Source organism: Lucilia sericata, unplaced genomic scaffold (assembly GCF_015586225.1).
Source record: "Lucilia sericata isolate MDLA Ls3-8-SP2 unplaced genomic scaffold, ASM1558622v1 Contig000022F_arrow, whole genome shotgun sequence".
NCBI lineage: Eukaryota > Metazoa > Arthropoda > Insecta > Diptera > Calliphoridae > Lucilia > Lucilia sericata.
This window is the reverse complement of record NW_023994060.1, coordinates 302,501-318,104: the sequence shown is the minus strand read 5'-3', so window position 1 is coordinate 318,104 and position 15,604 is coordinate 302,501. Positions and strand designations below refer to the sequence as shown.

General features: G+C 29.4%; 4 protein-coding genes across 5 annotated transcripts in view; 1 reads left to right on the top strand and 3 right to left on the bottom strand.

Annotated features, from left to right (window-relative positions):
• The first annotated feature begins 316 nt into the window (after positions 1–316).
• LOC119608900 (protein cereblon homolog) lies at positions 317–3,951 on the top strand. The gene is made up of 6 exons (XM_037963480.1): positions 317–487; positions 550–2,131; positions 2,193–2,592; positions 2,655–2,757; positions 3,271–3,367; positions 3,438–3,951. The coding sequence occupies exons 1-6, from the start codon at positions 457–459 to the stop codon at positions 3,682–3,684; spliced, it is 2,460 nt and encodes an 819-aa protein (XP_037819408.1). The 5' UTR covers positions 317–456; the 3' UTR covers positions 3,685–3,951.
• Positions 3,952–4,250: 299 nt separating this feature from the next.
• LOC119608930 (mite group 2 allergen Lep d 2-like) lies at positions 4,251–5,988 on the bottom strand. The gene is made up of 3 exons (XM_037963526.1): positions 5,891–5,988; positions 4,757–4,867; positions 4,251–4,688 (listed from the first exon to the last, which is right to left on the bottom strand). Exons 1-3 carry the CDS (start codon positions 5,958–5,960, stop codon positions 4,384–4,386), a joined length of 486 nt encoding a protein of 161 aa, XP_037819454.1. The 5' UTR covers positions 5,961–5,988; the 3' UTR covers positions 4,251–4,383.
• Positions 5,989–9,463: 3,475 nt separating this feature from the next.
• Positions 9,464–10,256, bottom strand: LOC119608936 (NPC intracellular cholesterol transporter 2-like). The gene is made up of 3 exons (XM_037963540.1): positions 10,080–10,256; positions 9,909–10,019; positions 9,464–9,843 (listed from the first exon to the last, which is right to left on the bottom strand). The coding sequence occupies exons 1-3, from the start codon at positions 10,147–10,149 to the stop codon at positions 9,554–9,556; spliced, it is 471 nt and encodes a 156-aa protein (XP_037819468.1). The 5' UTR covers positions 10,150–10,256; the 3' UTR covers positions 9,464–9,553.
• A 5,157-nt stretch (positions 10,257–15,413) lies between these two features.
• Positions 15,414–15,604, bottom strand: part of LOC119608910 (NPC intracellular cholesterol transporter 2) — a 15,701-nt gene continuing 15,510 nt past the window's right edge. For both annotated transcript variants that reach the window (XM_037963502.1, XM_037963493.1), the window contains exon 3: positions 15,414–15,604. This exon is cut by the window's right edge and continues 203 nt beyond it. In XM_037963502.1, coding sequence (XP_037819430.1) covers positions 15,470–15,604 — 135 coding nt within the window. In that variant the 3' untranslated portion in view covers positions 15,414–15,469.

Here is a 15,604-nt window from a genome sequence, read left to right as displayed (position 1 = left end):
GCAAGTAATTTTAATTGGAAACTTCAGTTACAAGTAATTGTAATTGGTTATTGGTCAATTACACATTACAAGTAATTGTAATTGGAAAAATTTCAATTACAATTACAAGTATTTGTAATTGGTTATTACTCAATTACACATTACAAGTAATTCTAATTGACCATGTAATAAATTACTTTGTGTAATCATTACCCCCCATGCCTGGTAATTATAACATTACTAACGAATTTTCACTACTTAACTACAATATATCGTCATTATTGAATTGTTATAATCAGACAATTTTGTTTTGCTGGGATACACGTTCTTTGACAATTGGCAACGCCGAAAATTAAAACACAAACCAAAAGAATAAATAAGAAACAAAAACACAAAATTTTCTTCGGGGAATAAGAAAAAATTTTTTTATCTGTGGAAAATTGAATGTGAATTAATCCAACATTAAATTGAAAAAACATGGATGTAGATGAACAAAGTGAGCAACCGGGTAAGTAAATATATAAAAAAGATAAATAATTTAAAGTTTCATATTTTTGTGGTCTTTTTCAGAAGCAAATAGTTCTTCAGATGCAACAGTCAATGAAGAAGAAGTTGCGACTTCAAGCAATGGAGCGATAGCAAAACCACTAGTAAATCAATGCACTACGGGGAATGAAAAAGTTACAGCTTCCTCGAGTAATGTTGCTACAACTAGTACCGATGTCACTTTGGCGGCTCAGATAACTGAATCTGAGACAGCTTCTATGAATAATGAAGCTATAACAACAATAGAGCCAGTTGGAAATGATGTCAGCATGGTGACACAAAGGAATGAAGAACATACAGCCCCGTCGAGTAATGTAGCAACAACTACTTCTGAGACAGCTGGTGCTGATGTCATTATGGTAACACAGGAAGTTGTACAAGAAAATAACCACCGAGAAATTTCTAATGACTCGCAAGAAGAACAACCGCAAAGTATAAATGACATCGTAAGTGCCGATGTTCCAGCTGCAAACATTGATGAGGAAGAACATCAAAATGAACAACATATTGAAAATGCTGGTATTGATCCAAATTATCCTTTGGTATTGGTTAGACGTGTATCCATGCCCTCTGCCGGTGGTAGTCCCAGAGCTGAATCATTCGCAGAAAACAATAATGATGAAGCTGTTGCCATGGATGAGGAAAATGGAGCGGTAGCTGCCGCAGGAGAAGAGAACATTGTGCAAAGACGATCTCCAGCGGAAATTGTTGCAATTTTCAATTCGATATCAGCAGCTGGCAGTGATAATGACGATGATGATGAAGTTGAAGACGATGAAGATGTGGAAGACGCCTGGTCTGAAGAGGATGAAGACGAGGCCGCCTTTTTGGAAAATCCCAATTTTCGTGGTTTTGCCAATCAATTTGAAGCAATACGTAATATGATTGCCCACACCAGACGTAGTATGGCTGAGGCAGAAGCCAATTTTGGACCAATACCTCGCAATTCCTTAATGCAACGTTTTCGTCGCATACTCTTTATACTAAATAATCGTCGCAGACGTCTTATACGTTTGGGTTTGGCCACACCGGATGTGGAGCTTCCGGAAGCCGAAGCAAATGCAGAAATGGAAGCAGCAAATGAAGATACTTCTGATAATGATGACGCGGAAACCGCTGAAAGCCCTGCTAATGAGGAATCCAATAATATGACCATGGAACAAGAAGAGGAAATGAATGAAAATGCCGTGCGTTTTGATACTAATCTACCAGCTGAACACTCGTACATGGGCGCCAATATGAATCGTGTTTCTGGTGTTAACTATTTAGAAGTGGATCAGTATGTTAAACTACGCTTATTTATACATCAGCATGTTTTATTTCCGGGAGAAGTTTTGCCATTTATGGTCGATAGTTCTACAACCATAATTGAAGGTGATATTGATACACAAAACGGTATACTATTTGGTGTTTGTTTTCCTTGCCTAAGCAATAATAAATCAACAGCCAATGGGGATGCCAATGGCTCGGCAACCGATGATAAAGAGCAACTTTTATATGGAGTAACTTGTCAAATTTATGAATTGGGCGAAGATGATCGCAGCAACACATTGATAAAGTCCAGAGCCTTGCAAAGATTTGTCACTAAAGCCAGTGATTTGACGGTGTAAGTACAATTATTTATTCTAAATTTATTTTAAAATTTAGTATTAAATAATTTTGTTTAGACCCTTGGAATATATAAATGCACATCCGCGCATGAAATGCTATGGTTTCGTTAAGATTTTACCCGATATTTATTTGGCCGATCCTTTGAAATGTATTAACATGGGTTCAATGAATCGTTTTCGTGACAATACCTCCATGCAGGACATGTACAAACGTTTTCAGGCTGCCACCACACCCTGGCCAGCGTATGTCTATGAAACCCATAATATATCGAATATAATAGAAAAAGCACGTACACAATTGGCGCAACATAAAATCGATACTATGCCTACTGATCCCACACAATTATCATATTGGCTGGTGCGTAATTTACACTTACCCGAAGATATGTTAAAATCGGTATTTTTGGCTAATACAGTAAATACCAGATTGAAGCTTATTGCCAGCACATTTAAAAAGGTATGTTGTGATGAAGAGTAGTTTGAAATTTGTTTTAATTTTTTTATTTTTCATTATATTAGGAGGCAATTTTCAGTTGCCGCAATTGTGCTATCCATATAGCTGACTGCCGCGAATTGTTTGCCATGTCTAAACATGGAGTACAATCTCAATATTGCAATTCTGGTAAGAATGTTTTGTATTGATTTTCTTTTTGTATCGAAACCATTGAGGGATTTAAGATTATGCTTAAGAATACCTAGTTATTGTAGAGATCGGAATGCTGGTTATCTCTGAAAGAGATGCTGAATCTACTTAGAGTATCGCTGGTCCCTGAAAAATGCATTTTACAAGAAAACCGTATAGAACTAGTTAGGAAAGGAAAATAAAATGCAAAATAAAAATCGCTTGTGGAAAATGAAACTTGCAGACTAGCTCAATTGATGTGGTCCAATGAGTTCACTTGTCTCTCCGCCTTTGCAGAAAAATTGTTCCCTCATAAAAAGCAATTTCTCAAAGAAGATATAAAATGGAATTGAGAAAACATTTTTCTGAGAATTTGATTGACCGTTATTTATTTCTGTTTTCTTAACAAATATTTACTTAAAGTCAAAAATTAAATCATCCACTTATTTCAGCTGTATTAAATAAAAGTTTTGAAATTTTAATGTTAAATAAATTATTTGATTTCTTTTTTAGCCGGCTATATACATGAAACAAATACGCTTTACCAAGTTAATCGTCAAAATATTTTATACAGTGGTTCCCCTTCAAGTGAATTCAGTTGGTTTCCTGGGTGAGTATACTAATTTTTAACTGTATTTTCATTTTTCACAGTTATATAATTCTACTAATTTCCTTTTCAGTTATCAATGGCATATAATTGTCTGTAAAATCTGTAAACATCACTTGGGTTGGGAATTTAAAGCGGTTGAACCGAATCTTATACCCAAACAATTCTTTGGCATCTCATCGTCCAGTGTGCGCGTACGTTTGGCTCAAGAGTGTAATGATGTACCAGTGCAAAATGCCGTTTATATAAACTTCTTACGTCTCATGAATGCCGGAATGAATGAGTTGCGCGAAGCCCGAAACAATATGCCCAACATATGAAACGCTTTTAAACGAAAATGTTGGTCATGTTGTTGTAGCTGTTGTAATAATTAATAAACAAATTACAGCACACAAAATGACTGACATTTTTTCTAAAATTGAATGGAAAAATTGAGATTTGTTTTTTTTTTTAATTCTATTATTTCGTTAGTAAAGCGTTTTGTTGTTTGTCACGTAATTAAAAAATTGAAATGAAACACAAAACTTAAGGACAAATGAATTTAGAGAATGTGTGTAGAGAAAAAAATAAAAATAATATAGTTTTAAGCGTTTTCTCCCCTTTTTTACTACAATTATTGTCTAAACTAAAATATTTTTTTTAACAAAAAATACTTTTCACAAATATTAAAAGAACAAAAAATTTAATGTTTTCATTTTGAAGAATCGATTTTCTAAATATTAAAGATGTAAGATTTGGCTAGATGCCTACGATAAGGACTGGTTTTAAGTAAAAGGATTTGTAATTGTAACCAAAACATTTATTAAAACTATAAAAATTTTATTAAATATATGTGGAATTTAAACAATTATAAACTAACATAATATATACAATAATTATTATCAAAAGAAATTAATAAAGAAAAAAAAAAATAAATTAACAAAAAAAAAATATGTGTATGTAAGTAATTTTATGTGTAAACATCACTGATGCAGTGATATGCATCTCTCGTGTTAATAATCAATGAATTAAAATTATATTTATTCCAACATCAAAGGTTTTGTGGCACCCTTTCTAACTTTAATATTACAAATGAAACATGCCACCGACTCATCACGTTCATCAATCAATGATACTTCCACGGCTACCGAAATTTCCGGATAAAGTGAATCAATGTAAAAGTTAAATTTATAAACCACATCTTCTGTTTCATAAATAGGACAGATGGCCTCATACATTAAATTCGAACAAACATCGGCTACTTCATTGGGTAATTCGTAGGGAACGGTAATGCCCATTGTGGTGGCATGTACTTTGGCGGTCAAGTTGCGTGTATGATCTCTAGCTTGAATTTGAAAAATCAACAATTTTAATAAGCTTTAGCGGAAAAATGTTAAATACACTGAAACTTACTGCCCAAAAAGTGCACATTCATAACGGCTGTAGTGCCTTTAATAACAATACATGGTGGCTCATCACAACCTTCTATGTCAACACTTAAAGGAAACGGCTCTCCATTTTTACCTAAGAAGGGAATATTTTTTAAATAAAAAATTTATGTTTGTTGGAATATCAAATATAATCCAGGTCTTTACATATTGCACTTAAGAAATTGAAAACTTGAAATTAAAATTAAACTTTTGCCGAAGGTTTATGAAGGTTTGCATAATAAATTTTCTGTTTCGATTGCATGATTAATATTCCGATATATTTGCTTTAATACTTTTCAGATTTTAAGATTTTAAATGAAATTTTCTTTTAAAAAAATTTCTAATTGATAAACATGAATCAGTTCATAACTTTTATGTATTTTAAGAAAATGAATTTTAACACATTAGTAAGTCAATATCATGCTTGATAAACTAATTTAAGATCACGATTAACATTTTGTTCATTTAATATAATACTGACATAACTCTAAATTTCTGTTTTTTTTTGCAAAATGAAATCTTTTATATAGTTTTATCTATTTTCAAAAAAATGTCTATTATTTTCGTTGCTATAGTATTTTCAAGTCTCACGTTTCAAAATTTAGTTTAAATTTAGATGAGAAACTTAATCGCCCCTATTCTGCATTTCGATTACGTTTACGCATTCAGTTACGTTACGATCGAAAAAAGGTATTCCAACAAAAAACCGAATCGTAAGAAAAAGAAGAAGCATTTCCATTTCGTTTCAATGCTTTACGATTAAGTGAATTCTGCATTAAGATCAAAGCTACGTTTTTTCAAGTTGGTTTTTATGTGGCGGAGAGTCAAATCGAAATACAGAATACCAAAGTTGCCAAACGGAGAAAATTTCGATTCGAATTGAAATGCGGAATAGGGGTGAATAACCTCTAGTTTTATGTAAATATGTATATCTAATTTAATTATTCAGATCTGATAATAATATATCACATATATGATAATATGTGTAAAAGTTATTCAATCATTTTTCTCGAAACTATAATTTTAGAGTTTTAACAGTTTTGTAGTACTTAAATCCACACTTTGATACTCTTTTTCAAGACACTTTATATCGAAGTAAGAATATATAAAAACTCACATTTTTTAACATTTGTAGCACTGGAGAAAGCTAATAATGAAACTAAAATAATAGCAAAAAATTTAAACATTTTAATTTAAAATAAAATTTTATTATAACGCTTCCTTATTGAACTTTTTTAATAGACTAATTTTAATCAAACTAAAGCGCAATGATTTAAGTTTTATACTAAAATGAAAGATTAACAAATAACTTTTCGTAAACCCCATAATAATCGATTCAAACTTATCGTTTATTTAGACATAAAAAATATAAGCTAAAACATCTAGTTGGTGAAAAAAGGAAGAACAATTTTTGGCGTCATACATCGCAGGTGTTCCGAAAATGTACATTTGTTTGAAAGAACAAAAAGTAATACTTTTTTTGTGATAAGATAGTAAAGGCTACTATACAAAAAATACAAGTAATATTAGAAAATATTGCCTAATTTATAAAAGAGAAGACTAACTCGGAATTTTCGATTTCTTTAACACAGTGAATGTGACTAATCTTTCCATTTAATCTTAATCAACACTTTCTTCTTATCTTTGAATATTTGAATTTTATTAACATTTTACACAATAAACATGTAATAAAACTAAAGTTAATATAAAACTCACGAAATAAAGTTTCTAATAAAACTAAATTTTTTGAGTTATAACATTTTCCATATGAATGTAGAAACTTAAAAAAAAAAAAACATAATCAATGGATTACATACATTGTATAAATCTAATCTAAAAAATATAGCTGTTCTAGATTAAATAAATATTCAAGTGTTTGGAAAATAATTCTTATACATTTTTATAAAACTACTTATTTTTTAATTACAAATTAATTCATCTTGCAGAATTTTAATGTTATTTAACAAAAAGAAAAAAGCCATTAATTTAGGGTGTATTTGACATTTCATAATGTTACAGCAAAACCCAAACTGAAAGAAATTCCCAATTAATTAACTACGCATTTACTGGAACAGTCCAAAGTCAGTTTTGAATTATGCAAATTATAAATTTGTTCTGAAAACTAGAAATTTTTTGAGTTAGAACTTTTTGAACATAGTGTCTCGATATGTTTTCCTTTGATTCATATGATAATAATTATTGTCATCTGTACAAGATTTTTTTGTCCTAACAATTTTTTTAGATTAAGTACTCAAAATAGTACTTTTTAATAGTAATTTTAATAACCATCACTATATAATTACTTTTAAAGCTCCAAACGAATGGTATACTTTTTGGCAAATCTTGAAATACAAATTTCTGAATAGTTCAGTTTCACGCCACAATCACCATTAAACAAATAAAATTATTGTGTTTTACTTGGAATATAAATTGTTAAACAAATTTTGAATGTTCTCTCTCCAAATTTTATTGAACAACTAATTTAAACTTCAACTAAATTAAATATATTTAGTAAAGAATACATATTATTGTATTATCGAAAATTTTTAACAGAAAGTTAACTTAACAATACTTATGAAATGTAAAAAAAAAAATGTTGCAGGTGTTCGACTTTAAGGGGAAATCCACTATATTATATGCATATAGTTGTTTATATTTAACCAAAAAAGTGGGTGTATATTGATTTTGTCATTGCGTTTGTATCACATTGAAATATTGGCTATAAACTTTACAAAGAATATACATATTTTCTGGATCCTTATTAGTTTCTAGGTCGATTTAGCCATGTCCTTCTGTTTGCCTGTTCAAAGCACTATGAGGCACAAACAGAAGGGGCTAGGGGTCTTGAGAATTTCCATGAATATTCTTTATTAATAAAACTTGTTTGGCATTAATAGTGAACCATATCGGCTCACGATTTCTCCTCCAGAATATGGTTTAAAAAATTAGTTGATAATCGGTTCGTCGGATTAAGTGTAATTAACTATGATTTAAAACTGCGACACCATCAAACGGATAGTTTCAAAACTTAACTGAATCACTCCTCAGGACCCCTTGAATAAATATTTGAAATTTTGTCCCATTGCAGTAGTCCCCATGCTGTAGTTCTTAAGTTTAACGATTACGAACCAACATTACTCATTTATTAATTTAGATAGATAGATAGATAGATAGATAGATAGATAGATAGATAGATAGATAGATAGATAGATAGATAGATAGATAGATATATAGATAGATAGATAGATAGATAGATAGATAGATAGATATAGATAGATAGATAGATAGATAGATAGATAGATAGATAGATAGATAGATAGATAGATAGATAGATAGATAGATAGATAGATAGATAGATAGAATAGATAGATAGATAGATAGATAGATAGATAGATAGATAGATAGATAGATAGATAGATAGATAGATAGATAGATAGATAGATAGATAGATAGATAGATAGATAGATAGATAGATAGATAGATAGATAGATAGATAGAAAGATAAATAGATAGATAGATAGATAGATAGATAGATAGATAGATATATATATAGATAGATAGATAGATAGATAGATAGATAGATAGATAGATAGATAGATAGATAGATAGATAGATAGATAGATAGATAGATATATAGATAGATAGATAGATAGATAGATAGATAGATAGATAGATAGATAGATAGATAGATAGATAGATAGATAGATAGATAGATAGATAGATAGATAGATAGATAGATAGATAGATAGATAGATAGATAGATAGATAGATAGATAGATAGATAGATAGATAGATAGATAGATAGATAGATAGATAGATAAGATAGATAGATAAGATAGAAAGAATGAATGAAAGATAGGTGTATGGATTATTGTATATTGAATTTTTGTTTTAGATGATGTATGATTTCTTAGATTATAATTCAAAAAGGACTTTTAGATGGTATACAAATTTTTTTCACTTCAGGACATGATAACTCAAAGCTCAGATGTGATGGATAAATTCTAAGGTTAGATTCGAAGTCAGTGCAGCTCGATATTTCAAAAATCTGATGTGATGGAGAAATTCTGATTCGGATTTAGCGATGCTCTTTCCATTTGAAAAGAACCCTTTGGTCTCTGAGTTTCGACATTTTTTGAAATTAAGAATACATTTTAGTTAGTTACTTTCCATATTTTGACGTTATTTGAGAAGTAACAACAGATTTGGGGGTTTAATATAAAAATAGATTTTGTATAGATTTTGGAAATGAGTTCAGATTTTCGTAATTTTTTACGAAAAAATAATCGGTCACAGATTTTCGTTATTTTTCTCAATTAAAATCGACTTAAGCTTTTCGATAGAAAATAAGTCTGACCATTATTTTCTGACGTTGCAAACACCATATATTTCAAATAAAGTTATGTAGGGTGTACAAATGATAATAAAACATTTGTTATAATTGGTGATTGCCTTTAATGAATAGAGATTTGTAGTTTCTAATAAAAAATAAATCACTTCAAACTAAAAACTTATTGAAATACTATTGATAAAGATAGTAACGAAACACCTGGGAAAATATGGCAAAATAAATTCCACCTGTTTGATGACTAATTTACGAAATAGAACTTTTCAGACAATAATGATAGTTAAATGGGCTTCGTTTCTTATAATGTGTTGCCCTTGATATTTTTGTAAAAGAAACATCAAATTATAACTTCCTTTAAATTTACATCAACAAAACTTTTTATTTAGAAACATTACAAATTTCCAGCTAAGAATTTAATTTTTTTAAGATTGATTAATTAGTTGGTCCCTTTTTAACTTTAATATCACAAATGAAACAGGCGATAGACTCATCATTTTCGTCATTCAATGATACTTCAACAGCGACCGCAATTTCAGGATAGTAATTGTCAACATAGAAATTGAATTTATAAACAACATCTTCATCCTCACTAATGGGACAAGTAGCGCCATCCAAGAGATTTGAACAAACATCAGCTACATCCTCGGGTAATTCATAGGGAACGGTAATACCCAAAGCGGTAGCACGAACTTGGGCGGTCAAAGAACGTATGTTGTTTTTGGCTAATAGAAGAATAATTTATTATTACATTTTAAAAACTATTTAATTCCATTGAAAAAGGACTTACTGCCCACAAAATGTACATCCATGACAGCTGTTGAGCCTTTGATAACATCACAAGGTGGTTGTGAACATCCTTCCACTTCAACACTTAAGGGAAAGGGTTGACCATTTTTGCCTAAATTGTAGCAACAATAAAGAATATATATTCCTAAATATGATTTAAAGTTTAACTTACATTTTTTAACATTGGTAGCAGCAGAAAGGGCCAATAATAAGACGAAAATAATAGCCGAAAACTTGAACATTTTAAAGTTATTACTCTTTTGGTTAATGGAAATGTTTTCTATTAGACTTTTCTAATTTAACTTATTTAACATTAACTTTGGTTGCAACTATTTATACCAGTTGGAAAGAGACATTATAATAATGTTTTCAATAGATTTTATTTTGGAAACTTTAATTTACTATAACGATAATATTATTTCAAAGAATTTTTTAAGATATATTGGCTACTTACTATATGTATGCAATATTTAAGCCTCTTATCTTTAGATTATTAATATTTTCAAGTACTTGAAGAACGTTCTTAAATTAATTGATCATGTTATCGATTGAAACACTTAAATATTTTGTGTTAAAAGTAACACCTGTTGAATGAAAATAAAATAATCGAAATTTTTTCCTCTAGACTAGACGTCTGTATTCTACACTATAATATGCTTTATATTGTGGACTATATGTATATTGATCTATGTATATACTAAACAACACACTGCACTGTTAACTAAAACACTGCTCAATAGTTTTAACTTTACACTCCGCTATAGTCTAGACTTTACACTCCTCTACATTCTAGAATCTTGACTATACATTGTTCTATAGTCTAGACGATACACTGCTCTATCATCTAGACTATACACTGCTCTAAAGTCTAGATTATAACTGCTCTATAGTTTCTACACAATTCTACATTCTAGACTATACACGGCTCCATAGTTCTAAGTATACATATCCCTATAGTTCTAAGTAGACGCTGCTCTGTAGACTAGACTATTCACTGTTGTATAGACTAGAATATACACTGTTCTATAGTCTACACTATACACTGCCCTATAGTCTAGACTTTACACTCCTCTATATTCTTAGCTATACACTGTTCTCTAGTCCAGACTATACATTGCTTTATATTCTAGACCAGCGGTTCCCACCGTTTTTTACTTCGCGGACCCCTTGAGGAATTTATTTAATTTCACGGACCCCCATACATATTTTGATATCTTATTGTTATAAATAACACTGTGATACAAAAGTGAAGAAAAATAAAATGCAGGCGTTCTCATATACCAATTCTATTTCGTTATAGTCCATAGAGTACGAATATATTTTTAGTTTTCCCCTATCACTTCGTTAACTTACTTTTTAAGAGCAAAAGATGCGAAAAAGAGCCATTTTTGAAGTTTTAAATTTGAAAAATCATAAGTTTAGTAGTTTTCATCCGATTTTCAAATCCGATATTTTTTTTAATGATACAAGTGTCTTTTAATCCAAAAAAAGAAATCCAAAATTTATGGTCAAATGTCTGAGTTACGGTCGTTTAAGTAAAAAAACTCACACTTTTTTAAAAAATTTTCATTTTCATCATGCTCTACTTTGACCATGAGGCAGTGAGTTCATCTTTTATTACTTTCCTGAAGAATCACATAAAGGAAGGTTGCTAAAACTTGTTATTTCATAAAAATCTATGAAAAACTGGATGATTTATGCCAATTTTTCTAATAGCATGTTTCTCGAATTTTTGGTTTTCTCTATACAAATTAATTTTTGTATAAAAATGTTTATAAACATTTTTTAAACTTGTTACAAAGAAAACCAGAAACATGAACGTTTTTGTATGGAAGAAATATGCTATATTTTTATAAAACTTAGCACAACTCATAACCTTTTTCATCGATTATCATAAATTGACCATCATTGGAAACCCAACTTAATGTGCCTTTTTTCAAATGTAATAAAAGCTAAAGTTACTGCTTCATGGCCGACGTAGAGCAGTATGAAAATTAAAAATTGTGAAAAAAGTGTGAGTTTTTTTACTTAAATGGCCGTAACCAAGACATTAATCATAAATTTTGGATTTATTTTTTTGGGTTTAAAGACAACACTTGTATCTTTAAAACAAAATATCCAATTTGAAAATCGGTTGCAAACTATATTTTACATATATTTTTTTAAAGTTAAAACTTCAAAAATAGCTCTTTTTCACAACTTTTGCTCTTAAAAAGGAACTAAACGAAGTGATCGGGAAAAATTAAAAATAAATTCCTACTCTATGGACTATAACGAAATGGAATTGGTATATGAGAACCCCTGCATTTTTTTGCTGCATCACTGTGTAATTGTTCGTCCGAAAATTGTCTTAGTCCTGGTCCATAAACCCTATAAAATATTCCCGTACATTGAGAACATTTAGTATTTCGGAGATGTTTTCAATTTCATGGTTTTAAATATAGAATGACTTCTAACATGATGTTTAATTTTATGATCGTGAGAGCTTTCATGTTCATTTCTCGTCAAGGTAGAGAAAAGGTTTCTTTAACAAGTATTGTCGACATGTGCTTAAAGAGTCATGTTTCTAAATTTTTTTGCGATTGCATAGGAGTGAGCTGAGTATGTAAGCTAAGTTTTCGGGAAAATATGTGAAAGTTAGACTTCTTCGATGTTGTTGCGGAATGCGTTACCCACATAAAATATGACCTGAACTCTTTGCGAATGTACTGTGAATTTGGATCTTAAATTTGAATTTTAAAATACCTACGAATTATTTTACTGCGTGGTTTTGACTATTTACGCAAAACGCTATGAATTTTCTGATGTTGATTTAATAATATTGGACAACAAAATGAAGTTAAAATCTGTGTATCACGTTGGAATGGAATATTTATATTTAAATTTAACTAGATTAACACTTTTGCTTACAATTTAAAAAAATATTATGAAATGTGACCTAACTTCATATTCCGGGATACCAGTATCAGTATTTAATTCTAAGGCAAATCATTATCCGTCTGCTACAAAAACATTTATTTCGATACATATATATTTATAAAAATTACAAATCACGTAATACTTTACTTTGTAAAAGTGAAACAATAAATTTGTAGGGCCTAGCTTCATCCTGATAAACGACCGAAACAATAAAATTCAAAGAGTCACCAACAAATCTGGGATTATTGAATAAAAATTGTGTATTTTAGTATTTATGAAAAATTTGGAGATATTTTTAATATTTTGTAACATATAGAGAATATTTTTTATTCATGATTTTTTTCGTTCGTCTTCGCGGACCCCCTAGGATTTTGCTACGGACCACTAGGGGTCCGCGGACCCCCTTTTGGGAACCGTTGGTCTAGACTATACGCTGATCTATATTCTAGACTATACACTGCTCTATAGTCTAGACTATGCACTGCTCTATATTCAAGACTATACATTGTTCTATAATTTAGATTAAACACTGCTCTAAAATCTATACACTATACACTGCTATATAGTAGTCAAAACTGTTGTTTATAAAATAAAATTTAAATTCTCACTACCCAGTTAAAGTTTCCTTTAGTCTGATTTACAGGAAAATGTATTGTAACTTTTTTGTCAACTCGGCAACACAGACAAATACTGTTAAATAATATTAAATAACTGTAATAAAATCTATTGCCTACCTTTAGGATTAGATGAACGGAAATAACATAGAATTGTTTACTTTAAAGAGGGGGGGAAAAACAATAAGTATTTTTTTAAATCACCACACGTATGATCGATGTAAAGTTATAATTAAATAAATATTATGTATACGTAGTTTGTTTTATAAAAATTAGTACATGTTTTGCTACAAATTGGAATATAAATTCCTACGATATAAATATATTGTAAATCCTAATCAAAGAAATTTAAATAGGGAAAAAGTGACGTTCAAACTTCATATCAAATAGTCTTCGATAGTAATCATTAATTTATAGTAATCGGTAGATTAATAGTTAAGTACAAAAATACAGTGAGAGAAAGTGAAAAATCTTTATTTATTAAAGTAATTGACGTTCTAAGAATTATAAGTTTTTCTTACAAAATTAATGAATTAAGGCCCTTAAATGTTGAATTTTTCTTTCTGGAGGTGTTAAAAATATAATTTTGAATATTCTTAAATGTTCAAAAAAGAATTGTAAATGTTACAATTTGTATATTTTTACAGTGTACGACAATGGCAAGGCCGTTTACGTGCAAAAATATCTATAAAATGGCAACAGGTGTTAAAAAAAATTCAATTCTTATCACATATCAAAATCAATTATAAACTTTTAACTATTTTTATGATTTTATTAATAACTGAGGTGACTGACTAAACAAATTTTTGTTGCAATTTGAAAATGTTTATCGCAAATTTCTGCAGCAATCATTAGCACTTAAAAGGTTTAGTATTCTCTAATCTAAGTATAAACAAATTTAAATAATATGGTATAGTTGGGGTTAATAATGTCTTATCAAAATGTACTGAAAAAATAAAATATACAAATAAATTAATCAAAATCTCTGCAAATAGTTAGAAATTAATTACTTTGAACTTGTTTTTTGACGGGTGAATAATAATAATTATTAAAAATAAATTGTTTTTAAATAACTATTCACTGTTCTATAGTCTTGAATATAAACTGCTTTATAGTCTAGACTATGCACTGCTCAATGATCTAGATTATACACTGTTCTCAGGCGGATAGAAAAAATCAACTGATCATCATTTTGACCATCCCTAGAATTAATAATATTTATAATTGAAAATTTCTCAGTTTTAAGCTTTAAATCATACCAATCATTTTCTCATCCTTATGTATGTATATTAAATGTATTCGTAATGCCAACACAAGCTTTTAGGAAAAACATTAAAAATGTAAATGTTTTGGGGATTTTACAAAAAGGTATGAACAAACAACAAAAAACAACATTATGAAATAATGTCGTATGTATATGAATATGAATATAAAACAGAGTGATGGAACAAAAGGGGAGAAACAGTCCTAAAGGGAAACTTTTCGAAAGTCCAGGATCATATATGTAACTCAATAGATTAAATTCGCCATAAATTAACAACAAATATGTAAATCGTTGTACTTCCTTCCGGACCAAGTTTTTATCCGTTGCGAAAATTATTTTTAATACACATAGTTCGTATTATAAACTGGTTATCATCGGCATTGTCGAATTAAAATCAAAATAATATTTAATACTAGAAAATACAATAAGACGTCTCTGTTTTTTATCCATGAGTTACAAACATCAAATGTATGGGTTTTCGGTATGTTGCAAGCAAAGGGATGTTGGAAGTACATACATAGTACATTCATACATACATACATACATACATAAGTAAATGTTAAAGTACATGTGTCATTTGATGTTTAATGTTCTGGTATTAAGACTTTGTTGCTTTTAATAAGAGAAGGCTTATATGGAATATTTAAAGAGATACATTTTATTATAAAAAATAAAAGAAAAAACTAATAATTTTAAAAACTTCATTTATAAAAATCACAACAAAAAGTTAAGTAAAACATAAAAACTTTAATGTTATTTTAATCTTTAGTTTATGGTAGTGCTATTTAACCAATTCAATTCATAAATAGATTTTGAATTACCAGATGAGCCCTTCTTCACTTTAATATCACACTTGAAACAGGTTACTATATCTTCATCTTGATCCACTATATAAATTTC

Coding starts and splice junctions, on each gene's coding strand:
- LOC119608930 (XM_037963526.1), bottom strand. CDS start 5,960: ATGTTTAAATTTTTTGCTATTATTTTAGTTTCATTATTAGCTTTCTCC. Junction 4,868..5,890: donor TGCTACAAATGTTAAAAAAT/GTGAGTTTTTAT, acceptor TTCCCTTCTTAG/GTAAAAATGGAGAGCCGTTT. Junction 4,689..4,756: donor GAATGTGCACTTTTTGGGCA/GTAAGTTTCAGT, acceptor TTCAAATTCAAG/CTAGAGATCATACACGCAAC.
- LOC119608936 (XM_037963540.1), bottom strand. CDS start 10,149: ATGTTCAAGTTTTCGGCTATTATTTTCGTCTTATTATTGGCCCTTTCT. Junction 10,020..10,079: donor TGCTACCAATGTTAAAAAAT/GTAAGTTAAACT, acceptor GCTACAATTTAG/GCAAAAATGGTCAACCCTTT. Junction 9,844..9,908: donor GGATGTACATTTTGTGGGCA/GTAAGTCCTTTT, acceptor TTCTTCTATTAG/CCAAAAACAACATACGTTCT.
- LOC119608900 (XM_037963480.1), top strand. CDS start 457: ATGGATGTAGATGAACAAAGTGAGCAACCGG. Junction 488..549: donor TGAACAAAGTGAGCAACCGG/GTAAGTAAATAT, acceptor GGTCTTTTTCAG/AAGCAAATAGTTCTTCAGAT. Junction 3,368..3,437: donor GAATTCAGTTGGTTTCCTGG/GTGAGTATACTA, acceptor TTTCCTTTTCAG/TTATCAATGGCATATAATTG.